This window comes from Chrysemys picta, chromosome 4 (genome assembly GCF_011386835.1).
Source record: "Chrysemys picta bellii isolate R12L10 chromosome 4, ASM1138683v2, whole genome shotgun sequence".
NCBI lineage: Eukaryota > Metazoa > Chordata > Testudines > Emydidae > Chrysemys > Chrysemys picta.
The window spans coordinates 142,067,598-142,089,324 of NC_088794.1; the positions used below are offsets into that span (position 1 = coordinate 142,067,598).

At 37.1% G+C, this 21,727-nt stretch overlaps 1 protein-coding gene across 9 annotated transcripts in view; it reads right to left on the bottom strand.

Moving 5' to 3' along the window:
- The window catches only part of SLC38A6 (solute carrier family 38 member 6), a 53,537-nt gene that overhangs the window by 822 nt on the left and 30,988 nt on the right, over positions 1-21,727 (bottom strand). For 2 of the 9 annotated variants that reach the window (XM_042841290.2, XM_005285899.4), the window contains exons 6-15: positions 19,444-19,522; positions 14,011-14,093; positions 13,482-13,540; positions 10,047-10,112; positions 9,732-9,785; positions 8,756-8,835; positions 7,654-7,754; positions 2,112-2,236; positions 1,074-1,218; positions 836-930 (exon numbers count right to left, since the gene is read on the bottom strand). In XM_042841290.2, the coding sequence (XP_042697224.1) occupies positions 836-930; positions 1,074-1,218; positions 2,112-2,236; positions 7,654-7,754; positions 8,756-8,835; positions 9,732-9,785; positions 10,047-10,112; positions 13,482-13,540; positions 14,011-14,093; positions 19,444-19,522 (887 nt within the window). The other 7 variants (XR_006172418.2, XM_065593794.1, XM_042841289.2 and 4 more) reach the window with 7 other exon arrangements.

Here is a 21,727-nt window from a genome sequence, read left to right on the forward strand (position 1 = left end):
GAAACAGCGTTCTATTTTCAACAGCATTAAAACTGTTATAACAGTAAGCAGATTACCGATTTATAGACAGCTCTGCTGATGTTATCATGCTGAATCTACGCAAGCAACTCACAAGGCCCAGATACTCAAGACTTTAAACTGTATGTGGGTGTCAATACTAGCCTTTCCACTAAGATTTCCGATAATTGCTAGTCCTAGTGCAATCCTATGGAGGAGAGGGCGAGGGGACATAAAAATGGTGGAAACATCAGTGTAGATAGTCTGCTGGCATTTTAACCACTGTGTCCTAACTTTTCTCAATTGATATGGTGATTAAAATGACAGTAACCATGGTCACAGGCAGTAGCATGTTGTTTGCATTAGAACTCCCTCATTGGCTACCACTGGTAGTGTTGTAGCTGTTTTATCAACCGTGGGAAATGTTAGGGGAAAAGGGGGCTTGTGCCAAGGAAAGTTTATTAGGGAACAGCATATAAACAGCGTTCCACACAAACATGGTTTGGCTGGACAATATGGACACGGCCAAACTATATCAGAGCCATGTTTAAAAACAGATGGATCTGATCTAAAGCTCCAGATCTGGACTTTGGGGAGATTTGGATTCAGATCAATATTACACTGCTTAGGCTCATGAAAGAAGTGGACTGCATTAGTTTCACTAAGACCAGAGAACGGAAACAGAACTTAGCAGAAGACAAACTCCACTACTATTGCAGACTTCAGGCTGCTAAAAATGGGTGTAGTGCAAAAGGCAAAGCATATTCTGTAGTGTAATAAAATGTATCTAACATTAGAATCCTTGCATACAATAAAAACACATGGAAAAATAGCATACCCCAAGCTTCTGTCGTGATATAAAGTCCTCCCTGCTAAGTTTAAGATAAAACAGTCCAGGATACACAAAGAGCAAACATGTAGATGTGGTGGAACCTTTACGAGATAGTAAGAAAAATTTTAGTTGTAGTAAGACTGGTACAGGGATATAAGCAGATATATTGTGTGATCTTTTTAGAATAGAACCCCATAATCCCCAAAAGAACAACAAAAACCCCAAACAAGAACAAAAAACTTACCAACTAATCCAAATACATTTCTAATGTCGGGCACATACAATGCAAGCAAAACAATGATTGCATTGAGTGCTAAAGTGACAAGGATATGGCAAATCCATGAAGTAGGAAGATGAGATAAAAATATCATCATTACAGCCTTCCTTGCCTATATAATGAAAAGGGGGAAAAAATTCAAGCAGGCACAAAACTTTATTCTAAAAGCCTTATTGTTATTTCCATTTTGATGAAGTACACCTCAGTTTTTACTTGGAAAAGACCTTTTTAGAGGAAAACATTTATTGATGTAGTTTAACAAAAGCCAAAAAAAGGTGTTCACGTATAAATGTCATAGAAGATAGGACACATACTTTACAGCCTTTAAAGAACAAAACATTTAATTATTGCAAAATTGTGTGCACACACAAATCATTAATATACATAACTAGCTCCTTATGAAGAGCATATGGATTGTAGTAGTTGGATATACTTTGATGTGAATATTTGCTAATGGTTACATTCAGCCAGAGAGGCCTACCATTATCCTGAAAACTAAATGAAATTCTGAACATAAATCCCCTACAAACTGACAGAATTGTCCCCTACATTTTAGAACCACATGATAAATACTGCTCTAAAACTTAAGTAAATGCTACACTATGTGAAGACAAAGCTACATTAAACTTTCGTTAAATCACTAGCAGCAGAGTATTATTTGCTGACTTCAATTTTCCTCTCCATACAGTCTTTGGAAAACAGAATTTAAGAAAAATCAAACCAAATAAATTTTAGAAATACCGGTACTTTACTCTAAATTAAAAACAACGCTGTGGGTTAGTTTAAATCTAAGCTCAGTCTCAAAAAGTATAAATTAGCTTAGTGGTTAGTTGTTATTTTGGAGTTTTCATGGAACATATGCAAGTATGAGGTCTTTGATCAATCACTTGACAAATTAGTAAGATACACAAAGCTAGATGTGACTAATATTGCAGTCTGCAAAGAATTAGTATTACCATACTATGGAATTGCTATGCCAGCATCAAAACTTTTAGGAGTACTTACAGGGAAATGGATGAGAGGCACTGTCAAAATCACAGCAAATAACATGCCTAGTTTTACAGTCATGATGACAATATCATGCGGTAGGTACCTGCTGTAACCTTGCAGTAATTCTGAATCCACTTTGTCTGAAAACCAAGAAATTGAATGTCATAAATCAAAGGGAATTCAGAAACAGAACAACTATACATCACCTCCATATTAATTCTCAAAGTTTCCATTTGGAGCAACTACAAGGCTGTTTTGTGCCCATGGCAGAATGGAGGCTGTGTGTACAAATTTCTTCCTGCCCCTAATGAAGCCAACAATAAACATATAGATGTTTGATACACAATCTAGAGAAACTTCCATTGTCAGAGTCATGAAACCAAGCTATGTACAAGTGAGAAAACAAACAGAGAAGAAAAGGCTACAAAAGAGAGATTCTCGGGCTTTGCAGATGTAGACTATTAGCTGGCCAATCCACAGGCAAGGCAACATTGTGCTAGTGTCAGGGATATGGGTGGTTGGACTCAGGCCTGCAAAATGCAGTATAGACACTGGAGCCCAACGTAGGATTACAAAGAGTATAGATGCTCCAGTGCTCCATTAACAAATCCAAGATCTGCTAACTCGAGTTTTACTAACCCTTCACTTACACTGCAGACACACCCTGAGTGGCTTAAAGAAAAGAGATGACGAGGAGACAGATGATAAATTATCCTGTAAAACAGCACAGCTCAAGGCCCATTGTGTATGGAGGGAATGGTTTAATGGTAAAACATAGTAGTCAAGGAAAACCAAGCAATGGTAGGTAAATAGCATAATGGCTAAAAGGGGTCAGGATGGAGACTCTTGCCTATATGCTCGGGGTCTTACTGATCGCCATATTTGGGGTCGGGAAGGAATTTTCCTCCAGGGCAGATTGGCTGAGCCTCTGGAGGTTTTTCGCCTTCCTCCGCAGCATGGGGCAGGGATCTCTAGCAGGAGGGTCTCTGCCGATTGAAGTCACTAATAACAGGATTGGGGACTTCAGCAGCAGAGTCCAGGGAAGGGGTAGGGACGGTTTTATGGCCTGCAGCATGCAGGGGGTCAGACCAGATGATCATAATGGTCCCTTCTGACCTTAAAGTCTACGAGTCTATGAGTCTAGATAACTGAACTTGATGAGCTGCAACCAAGGTATCTGTGGTAGCCTTCAAATAAGATATCCAAAATAGTGATGAGTGGGGCTTGAAGAGGGTCCACTTTGTTAGATTAAGACCAAAGAAAAAATATTCAGACCAAATAAGCCTTTATCAGAATCTTTTCTGGTTTATGCCAGAATAGTAATAATCCATGGGGAATACATGAGGATTTACCCTCTCAGGCTCCAAGCGGCAAGCTGAAGCCTGGTATAATTCATTTGAAAGATTTTTATCCTGCTATGGCATATCCTAGAGAATAGGTTTGCTAACTGACACCTCCAGTTTGAAGAATGAGGGTCTCGGTAGTTAGAAGTAATCAGAACAATTTTTGCTAGGTTTTTAGTCTTCCTGATCATTTGTCTGAACAGACGAAAAAAGGGTGGAATTCAATAAGCCAAGGCACTGTGCCATAAGGCTGGTTCTTTGTATCTGGAACAGAAAACTAGGAGACACTTTTTTGCTCAGAAGTAAACTCTTTCTGCTGGATCAATTGACCTTACATGTTCAGCTTTCCATACACATGTGGTATAAAGTGATTTGGAAGGTAAAATTTCACCATTTGGGAAAGTAGCTGCAGTGCCTCTAATTTCAAAGAGGAATTCTTAGTTATTCCTCCTAATGTATATATGCTACTGTTGTCTAATAGTTTCCTTCTTTCAGTATTTTTGCAGACTAGTTATTATGGGGAAGGGATGATTGGCTAAAGTCATACATCTATTAATGACACTTGAGATTGAGATTTGTTTGTTTGACGTGTAAGTGATTGGATGTTGTGGCAAAAGGCTGGTGCTTGAGAGCTGCCAAGTAAAACCATGGGAAATACAAGAATTTAATAGAAAACAGGGTTGAAGCAACATAAAAGACCAGGTGAGAGAATATTCAGTGAGAATTTTAATTCCCTCAGCAGTAATGAGGGTTCTTCTCTAATCTCCACCACCATTTTAAAACTATTTGGAGAGTGAGATTAGTTTTGCAAAAGTCACATCTGGGATGGCAACTATTATGTTCAAATCTCTTATAGCACAAGCACAACTCTTATTTTTGGTACAAAAAGTGGGAAATAATGATTACTTAGAAAACAAACCAATAACTGCAACTTTCACTTTTGTTTCCATGACTTTTGCCCTTTCATCCTGACAAGTTTCATGACTTTTCTTGGAACATGCCATGATTTAAAAAAAAAATAAACAAAGAAAAATCACACCCCTACAAATGATCCACTACTCTAACTCCTAGCAGATTTATGCTACTGTGGGCTTCTGCTCCCAACAAAGCCTCTTGGTCACATTGACTTACAGATCCACAGCAAAGAGTCAACACCCTTCCAAACTGGCTTTAGAAGAAACATCTGTTCTCAAAGGAGAAGTTTTTTCGCTTTTCAGTTGGTTTTTAATTTTCTAGGAATGGCATTTATGACAAGGGGATGGAGAGGTGGGGCAGGGGTGGGGGAGTTTCACTCATGCAATTTAATTAGCCTTCTTGACTAAAGATAGTGGAAGACAGGACGAGTAGCTTGCAAGCAGGAAAGAACCCTGTATGTATCCTCTGCAAAAAAACAAAAAACACCTATTTAATTAATGTACATTATACCATCAGGCCTGAAAGGAAAAGAAAAAAAGAGACACAATCATTTCATTCAAAGTAAAGGTTAAGGGCTGTAGTCAAGGCAGAGCAAGGCTCCAATTAGGTCGACTGCATAAGGGACCAGGAACATGGTCTCCAAGACATGACTTCAGTGCTCTTTCTTCCTTTCCCCTTTTGCTGGGGGCTTATCTGGAAACATGTGGGAAGAGCCAGCATGTGGTGGAACTATCCCAAGTTGCATTGACCAATCTGACAGGGTGTTAGGCAGCAAGCTGAATTAGACTGCACTTTAAGGTGCCGCCGGACTCAAATGATAAAGACTAACAGATTTATTTGGGCATAAGCTTTCGTGGGTAAAAAACCTCACTACTTCAAATGCATGGAGTGAAAGTTACAGATGCAGGCATTATATAATGTGTCATGTGTCATTATAGAATGCCTGCATCTGTAACTATCACTCCATGCATTTGAAGTAGTGAGGTTTTTTACCCACGAAAGCTTATGCCCAAATAAATCTGTTAGTCTTTAAGGTGCCACCGGACTCCCTGTTGTTTTTGTGGATACAGACTAGCACGGCTACCCCCTGAACTTTTTATCATTTGAGGGGAAGCCCACATAATTTATTTACTCTGTCATTGTCAGATCCAGCTGGCTAGAAAGCAAGCAAGCAAGTAAAGGGAATAGACAAAGGGGAACCAAGGGGGAAAAATACCCTAATTTGCAGGAAGACAGTAAAAGTCAGGTTAGAAAGTTGGCAGGAGCAGTCCTACACCAATAGCAAAGGCACTGAGGTAGGGACTGCTAGTCTCCACTATGTAATTGATAATAGGAATTTGTTGTGCCTACAACAGAAATACATTAATGTCTGAAGAGGCAGCATGCTTTTTTGCAAGAACTCAAAGCAATTTCCCCTGCAGATCAGTAATTATTTGGTAAGGGTCAACAGGACTGGTATTGTGCCAGATTGTCCTGAGCCCACAAACATTCTAAACAGATAACACAAAATACCCAGAGAGACAAGGGTTCTCTTAAGAGCATTTCCCCCCCTACTGTTTGTCAGTCAAAGTAAATAAAACTCTAAGCCAGAGATTAACACATGTTAACTTCATGAGAGGAGTGAATTTTGAGAAGCAATTTGAAAGAAGAATCCTCATGCAGGTCAGTAATGCATTTCAGTGACCATGTTTGTATAATGCTACCATACTGCAGAGGGCAGTTTGCTGGATGGAAACTCGAGAGAATACAACTTTGGCATGCATGATCTATGAACAAAACGTATAATCATGTGAAAATAAAGCTGGATACATGTGGAGCTGAACCACTTTATCTTGGAAAGATATAACACTGCGACATTATATGACAGGGCACTACAAACACTATCACACAGTTGACATATCACACTGATGCAGAGTAGCTTCTATCTGTATTTTATAGGAAGACTGAACTGCTATATTAAATGGACACTCACCTACCTCTGACAATGTTATGATAGACCTTTAAAAAAAGAAAGCCATTGTGTAGTTAAGAGTTCTGAAATCTGTTTAAGTATTTGGGAGAAGCAAGCCTACCAGAAAGACTATTAAGTCACCTATATTTAAGCCCCAGCTACAAAAATATGGCACTAGAAAGTGTTCAAAAACTGCATTGTCAATTGCATAGTTACTACACTGCTGCTGCAACATACTGCCATGCAAAATCTACAGACAAGCAGAACTGAGGGAGTCTGCTGAACAGGTAGGATGATTTTTATATGTACAAGTTTATAATTGGAAATCCTCATTTTCTGTTGAAATACAAAAATACACCAACCAAACATAACTACCACCCTCCCCATCCCCACCCTTAAAATGGCAAGGGTCCTTTAAAGAGACCTTCAACAGAATGCACACTTTGGTCCCCATGTCCACAGTAATTCATACCCTATGGATCATTGTGTGTTTGTGCTTACTCTGGTTTGCCTTTCTGTTGCAGATAGCAGCAGTGTCTTTAAGACGTCGCTTTGTGTGGAGGAATGTATGATACAAATAATTAGTGAGGCGGTTTAGTAAAGCTTTCTTGGAGGGTTTGTTTAAACTTTTGTTTTTGTTTCATTAATCACACAGATTTCTATTCCAATAAATCCATACAAGAAACCTACAACTTATCGTGGGCTCTGTGACGTGTCCATACTGCTCTTGGCGGTGCCTTGGAGGGGTGCAAAGATGACCGTAACCCACCTTTACACCTCCGCGCTCCTCGGGTCAGCCTGCTATCGATCCAGTCCTTGGTGTAAGGCAGAGCAGGCTCAGTGCTGCATGTTGTGCTACAGGTGCACTGGGCTGACCAAATGGTAATTAGCATGTCAAGCTTCTTGAATGTAGGCATGATCTTAGAAGATATTTCACTAATCCCAACTAAGTAAGTGAACTGTTTACTTGTATAGTGTTTAAGGCCCCAATCCGGCAAAGAATTACATACATGCTTAACTTACACACTGAATAACCATACTGAAGTTAATTTTTACACAGCTAGGCGCATCTGTAAGCCTTTGCAGGACTAGTGCTTAAGTGGCTTAACTATTTCATATGTGCAACTCAGGCCTTATTTTAAATACCCCAAATATTTTATTCCCCTCTATGCATTCTATAGTAGGCTTTATATATGTGCAAACAGAATGAATTATTTAGCACACAAATCAAATGAAAAAAATCCTTGGGAGCAGGCAGAATCAGTACATGCACTATGCAATACATGATAAGCCAGAACTTTCTTCACTATTATCTTGACCTTTAAAGAACTGTTAAGAACATACTTACCATAAAAAGTAAGGTACCCAAACAAGGCAGACACAAAATAGAGTAGGAAACTCAGACCAATTCCTGTGTTGGTTACATTCTGCATTCTGCTTTTCGATGGACTAAAATGCAAAATAGCCCCCCCCCCCAAAATAATTATTATGGTTTGAGGTGTTGAACACATAGAAGTTTACCTTTAGAATGATCTTGAAATTTACAGGGATGAACCCCTGTGGTTTAACATTACCAATACTTTGCTGGTCCCTGTATTTGCAGATTTCAAATCACTTTACACAAGACAAGTATCATTATCCCCATTTTACAGACATGGAAACTGAGGCACACAGAGGTGAACTTTCCCTCCCCACAGTTCTGACTTGCCCAAGATGACACATCAAGTCAATGGCAGAGCCAGGAATAGAAAGAACCTAGTCCAGTATCCTATCAACTGAGCCACACAGGGTGACTATCATATCAGTGCAGATTTGGCCAAATGCAGGCTCTCTGGCTGCTATAAAAATCAGCTAGTAAAGGTCTGTGGATTTTGTTTTTTTTCCCAGTAGACAATCAAAACATATTTGCTAATTTCTCTGCTACAAATATAATCAGAGGCTATGTCTACACTACAAGCTAGGCATGTGATTCCCCTGCTTGTGTACACCTATTTGCAGTAGCTTGATGGAGAGCTTGCGCGAGTATAAATAGTAGTTTAGCTGCGGAAACATGGACAGCAGAGGCAGGGGTGAGCTGGGCTGAATACAAACCTGCCTGAAAACAGTGGGTACATATTTGGCATGGCATAGCTCAGCTGTGCCTCTGCTGACAGTTCCCATGCCATCATGGCTACATTACAATTCATACTCGCTAGCTCTTATTAAGCATACACGATTATGTGCATATGAGCAGGGGAATCACACCCCTAGTTGTAATGTAGACATAGCCTAAGAAGCAAATGCCAGTGCTGCCTCAGATGAAAATTTTGCCTACCTAATATATAAAGGATAAACCCTTGTCATTGTTCAACAGCACTAAGTTAAATACGGAACAGATTTTCTGACAACTTTGATTGAATAAGAAAAACACTATCGTTATATTTTAACATTACTTGCTTTCCATATGTTACCTTTGGAGCTCACAGTAAATGGGCAGTACTGAGGTATGGCAGAGAAACGAGAAGGCCATGGTTGGGATGGCATAAGCGCTCTAAAAAGGAGGGGGGGGGGAGAAAACAAAGAAAACATAATTTCTCACTATAAACAGCTGTAAATTAATTTGAGTGTACCTAAGATTCTACTTCATGGCCTCAATCCAATACCTGAAATCAATGGGAGTGTTTTTGGACTAATGCTTCTGGATAATCTCCATACTACAGAACGGGGGTTTCCCAATTTTTTCATGAAACTGGGCCATTTCAGCTAAGAACTCCAGTATATCAACCAATGGTCATATTTAAGGTTAATCTTCCACTGACTGTGGAGTGTATGGGCTGCAAGACTCTTTTTGGATATATAAGGCCCAAAAGTGCCAAATCCTACTCACCTTACTCATGTAGGTACTTCCACTTTAGTTCCTGAGCCTACTCCAATAAGTAAAAATGAGCAGGATTTGCCACATACGGTCAGTAAACACTACAATTGGTCATCTATATAGTATGAAACTTACTAAATTATAAGTACAGCGGTCTAGAACATGCAACGTTATTGTGTCAAATTATTGACTCCTTTAACCTGCCCTGAACTTTTAGTTAAAAAATTCAGTATTCATGTCTCTTAAAAATTGGTTACAGCATTCAGAAACCTGAAAGACCTAAAAATAAATGCTTTTGCAAACGAAGTCTGAAGGCTGTTCTATACTCAAAGTTTTATCAGTAAAACTGCCAGGGGGGTGATTTTTCTTCTGCGCAACTAACAGCTAGAAACTTTTTTTAAATGAAAGCTGAGACACTGGAGAACAACTGAGGGGCATATTTGGGTACCCCCAACCTACAACTATTCCTTTAGAAAACATTGGTTTATGCCCTAAGCCAGGAGAGTTCACATCCATTAAAAAACCAAAACCTCTGCACACCCCACCTGTTAATAAGATACACAGCACATTACCTCCTTAGAAAAATGAAAGAGCTTTGCTTTACAATCCTCAGTAGAATTTGAAATCTGTGCAAGATACATACACAAAATAAGGGAAATGACATTAAATGACTGACTACAAACCACAGACATTAGATCACATTGCTTCTAGCTAATAAAATCATGCTAATTAAAGAATGCCAATATTATATGAATGAAAAGGAACTAAGGATTTATCAACTATTTTTTTAATTATAAAATATTACTAATCCGAGGGTTTTGATGTAGAGAAAGAATTAATTATATTACTAAAAAGTTAGAAAAACTTCAAAATAGCATGTATATTACCTGTAAGATCTCTATAGGGCTGTTTAATGTCAGTGGACAAGGGATGGACCATTTTTTTATTACAACCTGTAAAGACAGAGTTTATTTAATATTCTCAAGACTGCCTAAAAGCTGGGGTATTATATAAATAACTAGAACATGTGGATATTGATAAACACAGTAATACAGGGCACTGCGTCAATTGTAAACAACCTGCTTGTCTATTGGAGAGCTGGGCAAGGAAGATAAAAAGGCTTTGATAGAAAATGCTGCCAACATCATTCCCAGCCAGTTAATTAGATATTAAAGGCTGCCTTAAAGGAGGCATGGCTGGAGTATAGGTCTAACATTGCAATGGCAGAAACATGGTTGCAATTAGAAGGCAAAGTGGGAAAAGAAAACCCCCAAAACCAAAACCCTAACATTTCCCAGAAAGCTATAGGGAGTTTTACCTACACGGATGGTTTTGACAGTTCCATGTGGTGAGAATGAAAATTAGAAGGAAATTAAGGAAAAAAATATGACTTTCCCTCTCATGAGTTGATTTATAATTATAGTTGCACTCTTCCTGTCACTGTATTTATGGCTCTGCCCACATTTCCCATTCTAGTTATCTATATTTAGAGGTTAGAAATTCTTTGTATCACTTGCTCGAGGCTTTAAACATGAAATAATAAGGGGTCAAATTCATAACAGGGGTAAAATGGAAGAGATCTGTCCTTTTATCTCTAAAAATCTAGCAACTATCTGTACAAACATGTTAGAGAGACAAGATTGATGAAGTAATATCTTTTATTGGACCAACTTCTGCCACTGAGAGAGAGAAGCTTTCGAACTTATATGAACTCTTCTTGAGGTACATGTGCAAACCTGTGGCATTCTCAAGAAAGCAATGACTAGAAGCGCCCCACTCTTATGCAGTATCCCCAGCAAAAGTGTGGCCAGAGGGAACAGTGGGTATATGGCATGCTGTTCATGCAACCTTGCAACACAGGCACAAGAAAACCCTCTGCAGCAATAACACAGGTCTTAAATTATGCAGCTTAGAAGCTTTTAAAATACTTTTCGTCAGCTGAACTCAAAGCACTTTGCAAATGCAGGTAAGTTTCATTATTTCCACTGCAAATGAGGGCACTGAAGTACAGAGAGGTGATGAGACTTGCTTGAGGTCACACAGCAGGACAGAGATCTAGGAATAGAACCCAGTTTAATGCCCTATACACTAGACCAATGGTGCCCAAACTTTTCCTGTTGTGCCCCCGCCTTACCAGTAATGGAATCTGTCCGTGCTCTCCCCCATGACAGCAGTTGGCTCAGCAGAGGAGCGGAGACTGAAGGTGGGGATGGGGGCAGAGGTGGGGCTGAAGGCAGAGATGGAGCCAGAACTGGGTGCCGCTCCCTCCTTGTCCCCCTCCCCCACTGTGGGGGCTGGCCTGGGCCCCGCCGCGCGCCCCCGTGAATGTTCCTCCACGGCCCCCTAGGGGGGAGTGCCACACAGTTTGGGAACCACTGCACTAGACCATGCTGCTTAAATAAGATATGAGCAATATATGGTGCCTATCCCTGCAGCAGGAAACATTAAATTTGTGCTCACAAGCAAAAGCCGAAGAGACAGTATGTACATGAAGCCGATTGTACAGAATTATTGTATATGTAAAATAAGGATATTACTTCCAATGACTGGTGCAGATTTCTTCTGCAACAAATTGAAGTACAGCGGTCATGACAGAAATTAATACTGTGCAAACTACATGTATTTCAATAGTACATATCACCTGTTTCAAAGTAGTTAACTATGAAAACTAAATTGCATTTCATACAGCTTCCAGATTTTCAGAGTTGCAGTTTAAAAAAAATAAAATAAAATAAAATAAAATAAAATAAAAAAACTTAAATTTTTGCCTAACCGTATTATTTTTCTTTAAACATACATAATGGCATATGGCCTCACTTACATTTCTTTGTAGTTCCTAATTTGTCATGTACAAACTAAGGCAGAAACGTGCAATTTTTATAGCTTCATAAGAAATGTAGTACCCTCCGCATCTCTGAAATACATAGCGTTTCCTAGCCCCACACACAAGGTCTGGGCCTGGAACCAAAATGCTTTCTACCTCTGCAGTATCCATGTTTGAATCTTGCTTATAGTTTATGTTCATCTTTTATGGTTCTATGCATACATTTCTTTTTTAAACCAATTTTTTTTTCTGATCTTTTCATTCATCGTAATGACTTATTTCTGAAAAATGCACCCATTTCCTTTTAAATGTAAAAGGACTACAGGGTGCATTTTAAAACTCATTGCACGTACCTCAGCCCAAGACCTAACCAATAATTCTTGAGGGTGGTAGCTTTTTTAAAATGTATTTTAGAAGGCAGGTCAAACACTGAGCTAATAATGGAAACTCATTTTCAGCCTTGTTAACTATGGAGAGGCTATTGTTGCTCCATAATATCAAGCTGCAGAAGATTACCTCCCAACCTCCCCATAAGAGCATTTCAGTTCTTGACAGATCCCCTAAGGAGCTGTTTTGGACAGCTTTGAAGTTTGGTTTTATCACATGGTTCAGTTCCTAATGGGTTGCCTTGCTCTCCTGGATGGCACGTTCTTCGGACTCATTTTCCACAATGTTTATCCTTTTATACAATAAGTCTGCCGTGCAAGTCAATGCAAGCTAGAGTAAAGCAGGGGGCATTTTGCCATGCTTCTAAATAGGACTCTTTACATACCTTCTTGATCCTACTAAATATTACATTTGTGCATTAGCAACTGTATATTCTCTCCAGTAAAAAGCAATGCAATTCTAAGGCACAATTCTCTTCCTAGGGCTGCATAACAGATCTCAGCTCCAATATTTGGTTCTGTTTCCTTTACAGAGCCCACAATAGGGGAATATCAGGGTCAAAAATCCCCCAAATGGCTCGGAGGAAAGAAGTTTTCCTTTCAGTTGCAAAGAAGGTGTTTGATGTATTAATATAAATTGCCTAAGTTCTACTTCTCTTGGATTCTTTTCGAGCAGTTTCACTTTGAACTGTCTCACTTCATTCTACATGTAAATTTAATTTACTTGTAATATGACATTTTCTTCCTGTGCTAGTTACAGTAATAGTTAGAAGCTAAGAAAACAGAATTCCATTCCACAAGTAGGAAAATGAAGTGTACATGCCAGTTTTCACTGCCGTGTCAGCAAAACAAAAATATTGTTACATTTACCAGACCAAAATATAATTATTTTAAATCTTTTCACATGCTTTAAAGTTCATACATATTTTCATACCTCTTCAGAAAAACAAACTTATCCTGTCCAAAAAAGTGTATGCCAGGACACAGAGAAAACTCTTAATTTTACAGAGAACTTTAAAAAAAGTCGGGGAAAAAAAGGAAAGACTTATAAAAGCATTTAAACAATAAGAAAAATGTTAGCTAGATAAGCTGTGCACTGATTTTTAACTTACCACAAGAGCAAAGTACACCATAAAGAAAAATGATAAACTACTTGTATAGCCAAGAAAGCCTGTAAAATAACAGTAAAAATAAAAGGCAATTTATAAGAAAATTGATCCTAATGTACAGCTGAAGCTTTACATTTTAGGCATGTTTTCTATTACAGTGCTTGGTATCTGGGGCTTAAGACTCAGAATAACAACATTCCAACTGCCTGTCACAGATCATTTATGTAGTTTTGTAGGGCAGAATTAGAACTGGCTTACCACTAATGGCATGCTGTAAGTAAATGCAGCTCTTTAATGTTCTGCTGTAAAGATTTTATTTTAGTATAGCAGACAAAATACTATTGCAACCCAAGTAATAGGTTAACTAGGCAGGCCTGGAAGGCAGAACATGCTACAATAACTTAAATAGTCCCTACCATCACCAACCCCCTGCCAGCTAAAATAAATAAATAACCCATTAAGGTTTTTAAGTCCTCAGTTGTAATTGCTACTAAAATAGAATAATACTATCTTCTTTCCTTAAATTACTTACCAATTTTCGGAAGAAGTGCAAGGGGAAAAACAATGCAGACTGAAGTAATCAGTAACAGCACTCTGCCATCAAGATACCATGACCTATTGGAAAAGTTAATTATAAATTGCACAAAGTTCAAAGGCCCTGAAATATACATATACTACTTTACTAAACACTTATCTTGGACAAATAATCCTTAGGAGAAAAATATGCTTTTTTAATTCACCATCGCATATATATATATATTTGTATTGAAATGGAGTTCTCCAACCGTCAGAATACAGGAATGACCAACACTCTAGACAGTTTTCTGGTAGGCAAATACTTGCATTGAGATTGGTGGAAGAGGCCTGATTTACATAGCTGTGATTACGTCTTAATAATCATGCAGTATGCAAAACCCTGAGCTCAGACAAAGTAGTTGATCACAGCACTGGGATTTCCAGGACCGTGGTTAAACCTCAACATCTGTACAGTATGACAGCTGCAATCTGATTGACTAGTGCTCTCAGAACCACACATCCATATGACCAAAACAAAAGTGACCATCTTAGCTTCCCACTCTTTTCCCTATCCTGTTTCTCCCACATGACCTTGGCTCATATCTCCATCTCCAAGATGCCAAACATGGACAGCTAAGCTACACACAAGCATACTTAATTTTTTAAAAAATTAATTATACTGATTTTTTAAAGACCCTACTTCTCCCTTCTGTCCAAGTTTCAGTGAAAAACATGCTGAAGGGTTGCAGGCAGCAGTGAGAAAACATCTATATCCATCATATTCAGTCTTCAAATAATGTTTATGAGAAATGTACGTTTTCTGAGGAGAAGAGAGACAGAGGAAGGAAAGAAGGGAGAATGAGATATTTATTTTTTAAAAATATTTATTGTGGGAAAAGTGGCCAATATTTCCTAGGGGCACAGATACAAGAAAAGTAAAGGAGAAAAAGGGGGTGAAAGAGCATCTTCTTTGTCATTTACATATATTGCATCAAAGAGGTACACAATGCTTTACAGAAGTCAAAATTCATCCAAAAAGATAGAGTCCCTTCTCCAAAGAACCTGAAGTACAGAGGCACAAATTGTTATTAAAAACAGTAACAGACGGTGCTCCCTGCTAACCTGGTAATAACCACCATATCCTTGACTGATAAATACCTTGCACATCAGCCTTCGGGTTTATTACCTATAAACACCTTGGCCTTAGAGTTTGTGTAGTCCAGGATATGGTTAGCACTTCATACACAGGCAGCACCCTCAAGACATCATTTAAGAAAAGAAGCAGATGACCTGAGTTTCATAGAAAAAGTACTATCTATGAAAAATATAGACTGTCACTTATGTGGACAACTACCAGTCCTGTTTTTTAAAAAAGTGTTATATATAGTGAGATAAAAAGCCCAGAGTCCACAAGCTGACAGCATTATTGCCAACTGGAGGTCATACTTCCAAGTCAAGTGACCATTTTGCTATGTATTGAAAACTTTTGTAGAAACATTATATTAGAGTTTTTTTTAAAAAAATGTATTGTTGCCTTGATGTGCTACAGCTTCAGTTACTTTCTAATGAAACATTGCTATTTGCAGCCCTTAGGAGCAGTGTCAGTTAATACCACCCAGCCTAGGCAACAGCAGAGCTCCAGCAGTAATAGTAGCAGCCATCTTGGATAAATATAGAGACAGTTTTCTCACTGTTTACAATTTGTCCCTCATGTTTGCTTTAAAATGTTGCATTTACTCAGTACTTTATTGAGGTTATTCCCTGAAAGTGTGCCCCCAATATATTTACATGTCATTTTAATTCACAGTTTGTCATAATTTGTTTCCCACAGGGTGGCTGATGAACTTTAAAATTAATAGAGGGGGTAAGTAAATGGACCATACATGCGGCATTAAGTGAGGGGTAAGCTGAAGTACCTCAGCTGCAGTATACAGCGGCATCTCTGTTTTAAGTTACATGACTATCTAGACCAACAGCTAAACAATCAATAGATTACAGTACCAATAACCATTGATGAGTTAGGAGGACAAAACTTTTTTGGTTAGCATGTACTAATCAATACTATTATGTTTGGAAAATGCATTCTTAAAAAAAAAACATATAAAATACAACTACAACATATGAAATACAAGTCAGAAAAAAGAAAGTATTACAAAAATATTTTTAAAGTGTTTTGGTGTGAAATATGGAAGTTATGTTTTATTAAAAATATAAGAGTGAAACATCAGTGATCAAACAACCCCCCCCAAGTTTTTCCATAAAGTATTAAAGTATAAAAACATTTTCTCTCAAAATGAAAGTTTTTAGATTTCCTATAAAACTGGTTTGAGCTGTAACTTTACTCCTCTATGATAAAAATGTTCCAAGTATGAAATATGGAGTATAAGTTTTTAGCTGTACTGCAAATGTTTTGGCAAGCAGATGTTCTTTTTTTCCATATTTTAAACTAAAAACAGACATTTATAAATTGATTTAATTTCATTCCCAAATAGAACAGGACAAGACCATCATATGTTCTAAATTAGGCTCTTACTCTCAGTCCATATCAGTTATACAACACACAGGCAAGACAACTTAATTGCATCAATCATATCCTCCTGACAGGGTCATTAAATGTTAACAGAGAGCTCACAAATTACAACATTTTGACGCAGTCTGTGTTTTAAACTACGTTCATGTCATCGTCAAAAAATATATGGAGTTCTTGTTATTCAGACTGATTGAAACATTTCCATTTACAATTAACAAGTGTGTATACGGTACTTTTTTAAAAAATATATAAAATAGGCATTAAGGCACATTGCAAACTATGGTCCTAAGCCTGGAAACACTTATACATTTTTTTAATTTTATCTACAGAAAAATGTACATGCATACACATACTCTAAATACATTGCATATGTGCATATTTAGATCCTATACATGCATATAAAACTCATTTTTCACAGATAGTGATGTTTCAAGTGTGTGAATTTGCTAAACTAACTGAAGTTTAAGATAAACCATGCACCAAAATGAAAGCACATCAGATGCCATATTGACCTAACAGAAACAAAACTGTCATGTAACCACATCTGGAAACAAATTTCCTACTATAATTAGTTAAATCAGCCACCCAATATTTATGTCCCTTGCATATTTAAGACTACCTTTAGGTTTGATATTTGATTACGTATTTTGGGTGCTTAATTATTTCCTACAATTTTACAAATTAACTACCAAAGAGGTATACATTAAGGTTGCAACAAATGGACAAAAGGAAATAAAAATATTAAAGGTTCTGCTCCATCATGACAATTCAGGCTGCCGTGTGAAGCTTTAAGGAAAAGAAGTTAAACTATATAAGTTATAGATGAGGCAAACAGGCTTTGGACATGCAGAAAAAACAAGGAAAAAAGTCATAGTTCAGTGTATGCACTTTGATTATGGCTTAATCAGTAATTTCAAAATACGTTTTATATATGGAACAGATTATGGGAGTTTGATCATACCCACAGTGGAAAGATTCCCATTGACTTCAAATGGAAATGGATCAGATCAAAGGAACCATCAGTATGTTTCTGGTAGTGTTCTCGTTTTGAACATATAAATTATTTACGCGACAACCAGCAAAGTTTGGTGGCGTCTGTATCAGGCAGAATTTTTGGCACATTAAGAAATACAACTCTTTCTTCTAGACTGTAAGGTCTTCAGACAGGGACTGTGTCACTATATACGCTTTTAAAGTGCCTAGCAGAATGGGACCACATTCCTGATTGGGGCCTCTAGATTCTACAGTTATATGAATGCCAATAATTATGAAAAGATAATTAAAAGTTACTACAATCCTTATTACAAATTTTTGTTGGAAAGAGTCAACTCTGAATGAACACAACCATTATTTAGAAGTAAAGTAAAATCAATAGTAAATGTCTGGTTATATTGGACTGCAAAAATAAAGAATTTTTTCCATAACACTTACCCAATCAATTCAATATGCTTAATGTCACAGTGCTCAGAGAGGGCTTAAAATATCAGGTTGAAGGTGGAAGATGACATTAGTTACAATGTTAAAGACAACAATTACATCTTTTTTTTCAAGCTTATGGTAATATTTTCCAAATTAAAAGCAAACAGAAAACATGACCATTTTATACAGCGCTTTAATAGGTTAATGACCTCTATTATTAAAAAAAAAAATTCAGACTATCACAGACTGCTCTTTCCCTAAGTGACAACAGTTTTTAATTATAACCATAAAAAGTATCAAATTGAAAAAATTAAATTAAGCAAAAATAACATTTTTTAAAGTATCAGAGGGGTAGCCGTGTTAGTCTGAATCTGTAAAAAGCAACAGAGGGTCCTGTGGCACCTTTGAGACTAACAGAAGTACTGGGAGCATAAGCTTTCGTGGGTAAGAACCTCACTTCTTCAGATGCAAGCTTCTTGCATCTGAAGAAGTGAGGTTCTTACCCACGAAAGCTTATGCTCCCAGTACTTCTGTTAGTCTCAAAGGTGCCACAGGACCCTCTGTTATTTTTTAAAGTAAGCACTACAACATTTATGTACTGTGTCTGTATCACTCGCATACACAATGTCTCTCGGTCCGAGTTGGTATACTGAGCTTAAGCCCAGAGAAAAATGTTATAACTGAGTGAAAAAATCTCCTAAAATAAGAGTTTCAAAACAGCCATAACACAACCTAAAACATATTGTCATGAATGGTGACAGCACTGTAACAACCCAAATAAGATATTCTAATGCTGAAGCTGGAACGTTTTTCTTAGCTAGCAGAGCCAGTTTTCTTGTGATGGATCTGATTCAGATCTAAAGTACATTGCGCCTGCTATATACAACTATATAGCTGTACTTCCAAAGCATAATTTCTTTAATGGAAGCCAAGTTGGGGAATTATAAACCATGTTTGAAAACTTGGCATGTTTCTCAAGACAAGTCCAATTATTGAAGCAAGACAACAAATATTTAAATTTGAATGCCTGCTGGGTTTTGTATTGCGGTTTAACAATATGCAAAGTGATAACATGACAGAAGTTTAAACGTTTTGGTTTTTTCTGCCTTCTCTTTTCAAGCTCAGTTCTCACAAGATTCTTGCTTCCTGCTGTAGAAAAAGAGATTTTTTTTGGATGGAGTTTTGACTTCAAAGGCTGCAAAATCAAGCTCAGAAATTACAGGCCTAATTTCCTACTTGGTAATAACTTCACTAAAATCTATGGAGTTAAAGTAATGTGAAATTTATGAGGGAAGAGAATCAGGCTCTATTTTTGTATGTGATGAAGAACTCAAACATGCCAACAGCATTCTGTGTTCCAGGAACTCCTGTAAATCACTAATTTTTTAGCGTGTGAAATCAAAGGGAAATGTTGGTATCCATACTTTGCAACAGAGCTGGACTCCTTCTACAGGACTTGCTTTCTTCCATTATATAATGTTTGAAACATTTTTCTCTTACCCGCTGTCATTTCCACTTATGAATCCTGCAATTGCACCAGGCAGTTCAGATTTAACAATTAAAAGATAAGATGACATAGCTGTGAATAGAAGTGGAACAGATTTAGTACTGGAATACTAGCATCTCTAGTAATTACAATTAGCATGGCTTGCCCAGAGTGGTTGGAATGTAACATCCCAGCTAGTTATTAGACTCAGTGGCACCACAGACAAAATTAATGCTTTTTTTCATATACTTCCATTAGAAATATCTACAAATCCACATGCATTACACCCGTTAACTAAAGGAGCAAAGAGATTACTACCACATGAGATCTTGAAATAAGGAACATTTTATAGGATACTAAAGAAAAATAGTATGAAACAAAATGGAGAAAAACCCATACAAGTTGGGGAAAAAAAAGGAATTTCTTGCTAAGCTTTCTTCCCTAAACTTGATCTACAACCAGTAGCCTGGCTGCAGCATGTTCCCTTCACCCTTCTTTTATAAATAAAAAAACATCTGTGGGGTACTAAATTATGTGAACAAATCATGACAATTATTTATATTTAGAAAATATTTAAAATGATGTCCTTTGATATATTTTTTTAGATCAGTCAGTACACTAATATTTAATACACATTGCAACAATTTAGGCAAATACAGGATTGATATATTTTTACACTACAAAATTATTAATATTTCTGGTAAGTAATTATAACAAATATGTAGCCAACTAGGACTTCAAAGGTTATCCCTGTCCTGCATACCATGGCCACTAGGAATATCATGGGAATAACAGAGACAGAACTCTGTTCCTCCTGCTTAAAAAGCACAGAACACTTTAGAGTCAAAGAAGAATCTCTATTAAATTGTCAGCAGCATAGGAACCATGATACACAATTAAGCATTTACGATTCTGTTTAGATGAGGGCAATGATATAGACAAACGTATACAGTTAATCATTACGCTCTGTAAAAAGGCCTTGGGGGTAAACAACAACTCTTACAACTTTCTTTGCTATTACTCATTAATATATTACCTCATCTACAACCCATTAGCCTCTAGAAGAGGCTACTTCTCATGTTACTGAGTCTTCACTGTCTGTAAAGGTTTACATATAGTTCCAAGACCAACCGAAAATTACTCAGTGATTTGTTCAGTTTTACAGTAGCTTATAAGACACACCTAAAACTACCATGAAGGTACCCTTCCACCCTTCAGAACCGAATGATTTTAGGAAATTGCTGAAAAAGCTTTAAATATTTTTAAAATCTGAAAAACATTTTTTGGATTTAATAAGATTAAAGATTATTCCAGTATACTCAATTATTTTGTGGTTTTTAATCAACTTAAGTTGAAACCAAATACAGCACATTTCTGAAAGCTGATTTTAAGATTAGACACAATAAAAAAATAAAATAGACTGTTCCAATCTTTAAAAGTTAGTAATCACAGAAGCTGCAGCACTGAAACAGTTAATGGTAAATTCTGAAGAGAAGGAATGTGGTCTCTATAAAGAAAGTGAAATGTATTAATACAAAGTGACATGTACCTACAGCAAGGTTAAATTAAAAACAGTTGCTAGGTCACTAAATAAGGAAATATTCACTTCTTTGTATTAAAAAGCTCAGATTTTTCCAATCTAGAACTGTTTTTCCCTGTTGACACAGTTGTTGATAAGGCCTGGTGAGAAATTTTATTTGGTGTCACCAATTTGATTCTTTTATTACCGAAATTAGACGGTATGTGCTATATAAGAATATGTATAATTGAATATAATTTTTAAAATATCAGTATTACCCTAGGAAGAAGACAAAGAACTGAATTTTCTGATGTTGACCTACAGATACATGCATACAAAAAGGCAGATTTTAAAAACCCTTGAAGTCAAGAAACGGTAATTTACAATTCATCATTAACTGTCCATCAGTCTCTCTCTTACTTGTATTATACAATTCATTCTACGTACGCAGGTCTGAAGTTTCAGACACTTATCTCCTTCAGAAAGATTTTTTAAAATTATAATTTCTATTGCAACTTCAGCTGTAGAAAGCTTCAGATTAATATCAAATTTAGATTTTCTGCTAATACATGATGTCACTCTTCCCATGCATTTCTATTAGCCTCTGGCTAACCATTTAATTGCTTATCCTTTGTTGTGTGCTTACTGTTTGTTTTTCAAATTGGAGTCCTATTTCATTAAATTCCACTCCCAAGAAGGGAACTAATTGTGCAACAAGAAACTTGCAAGTGCTAAACATTTGGATGTATCTTTCTTATTTTCTGTATATATACAGAATC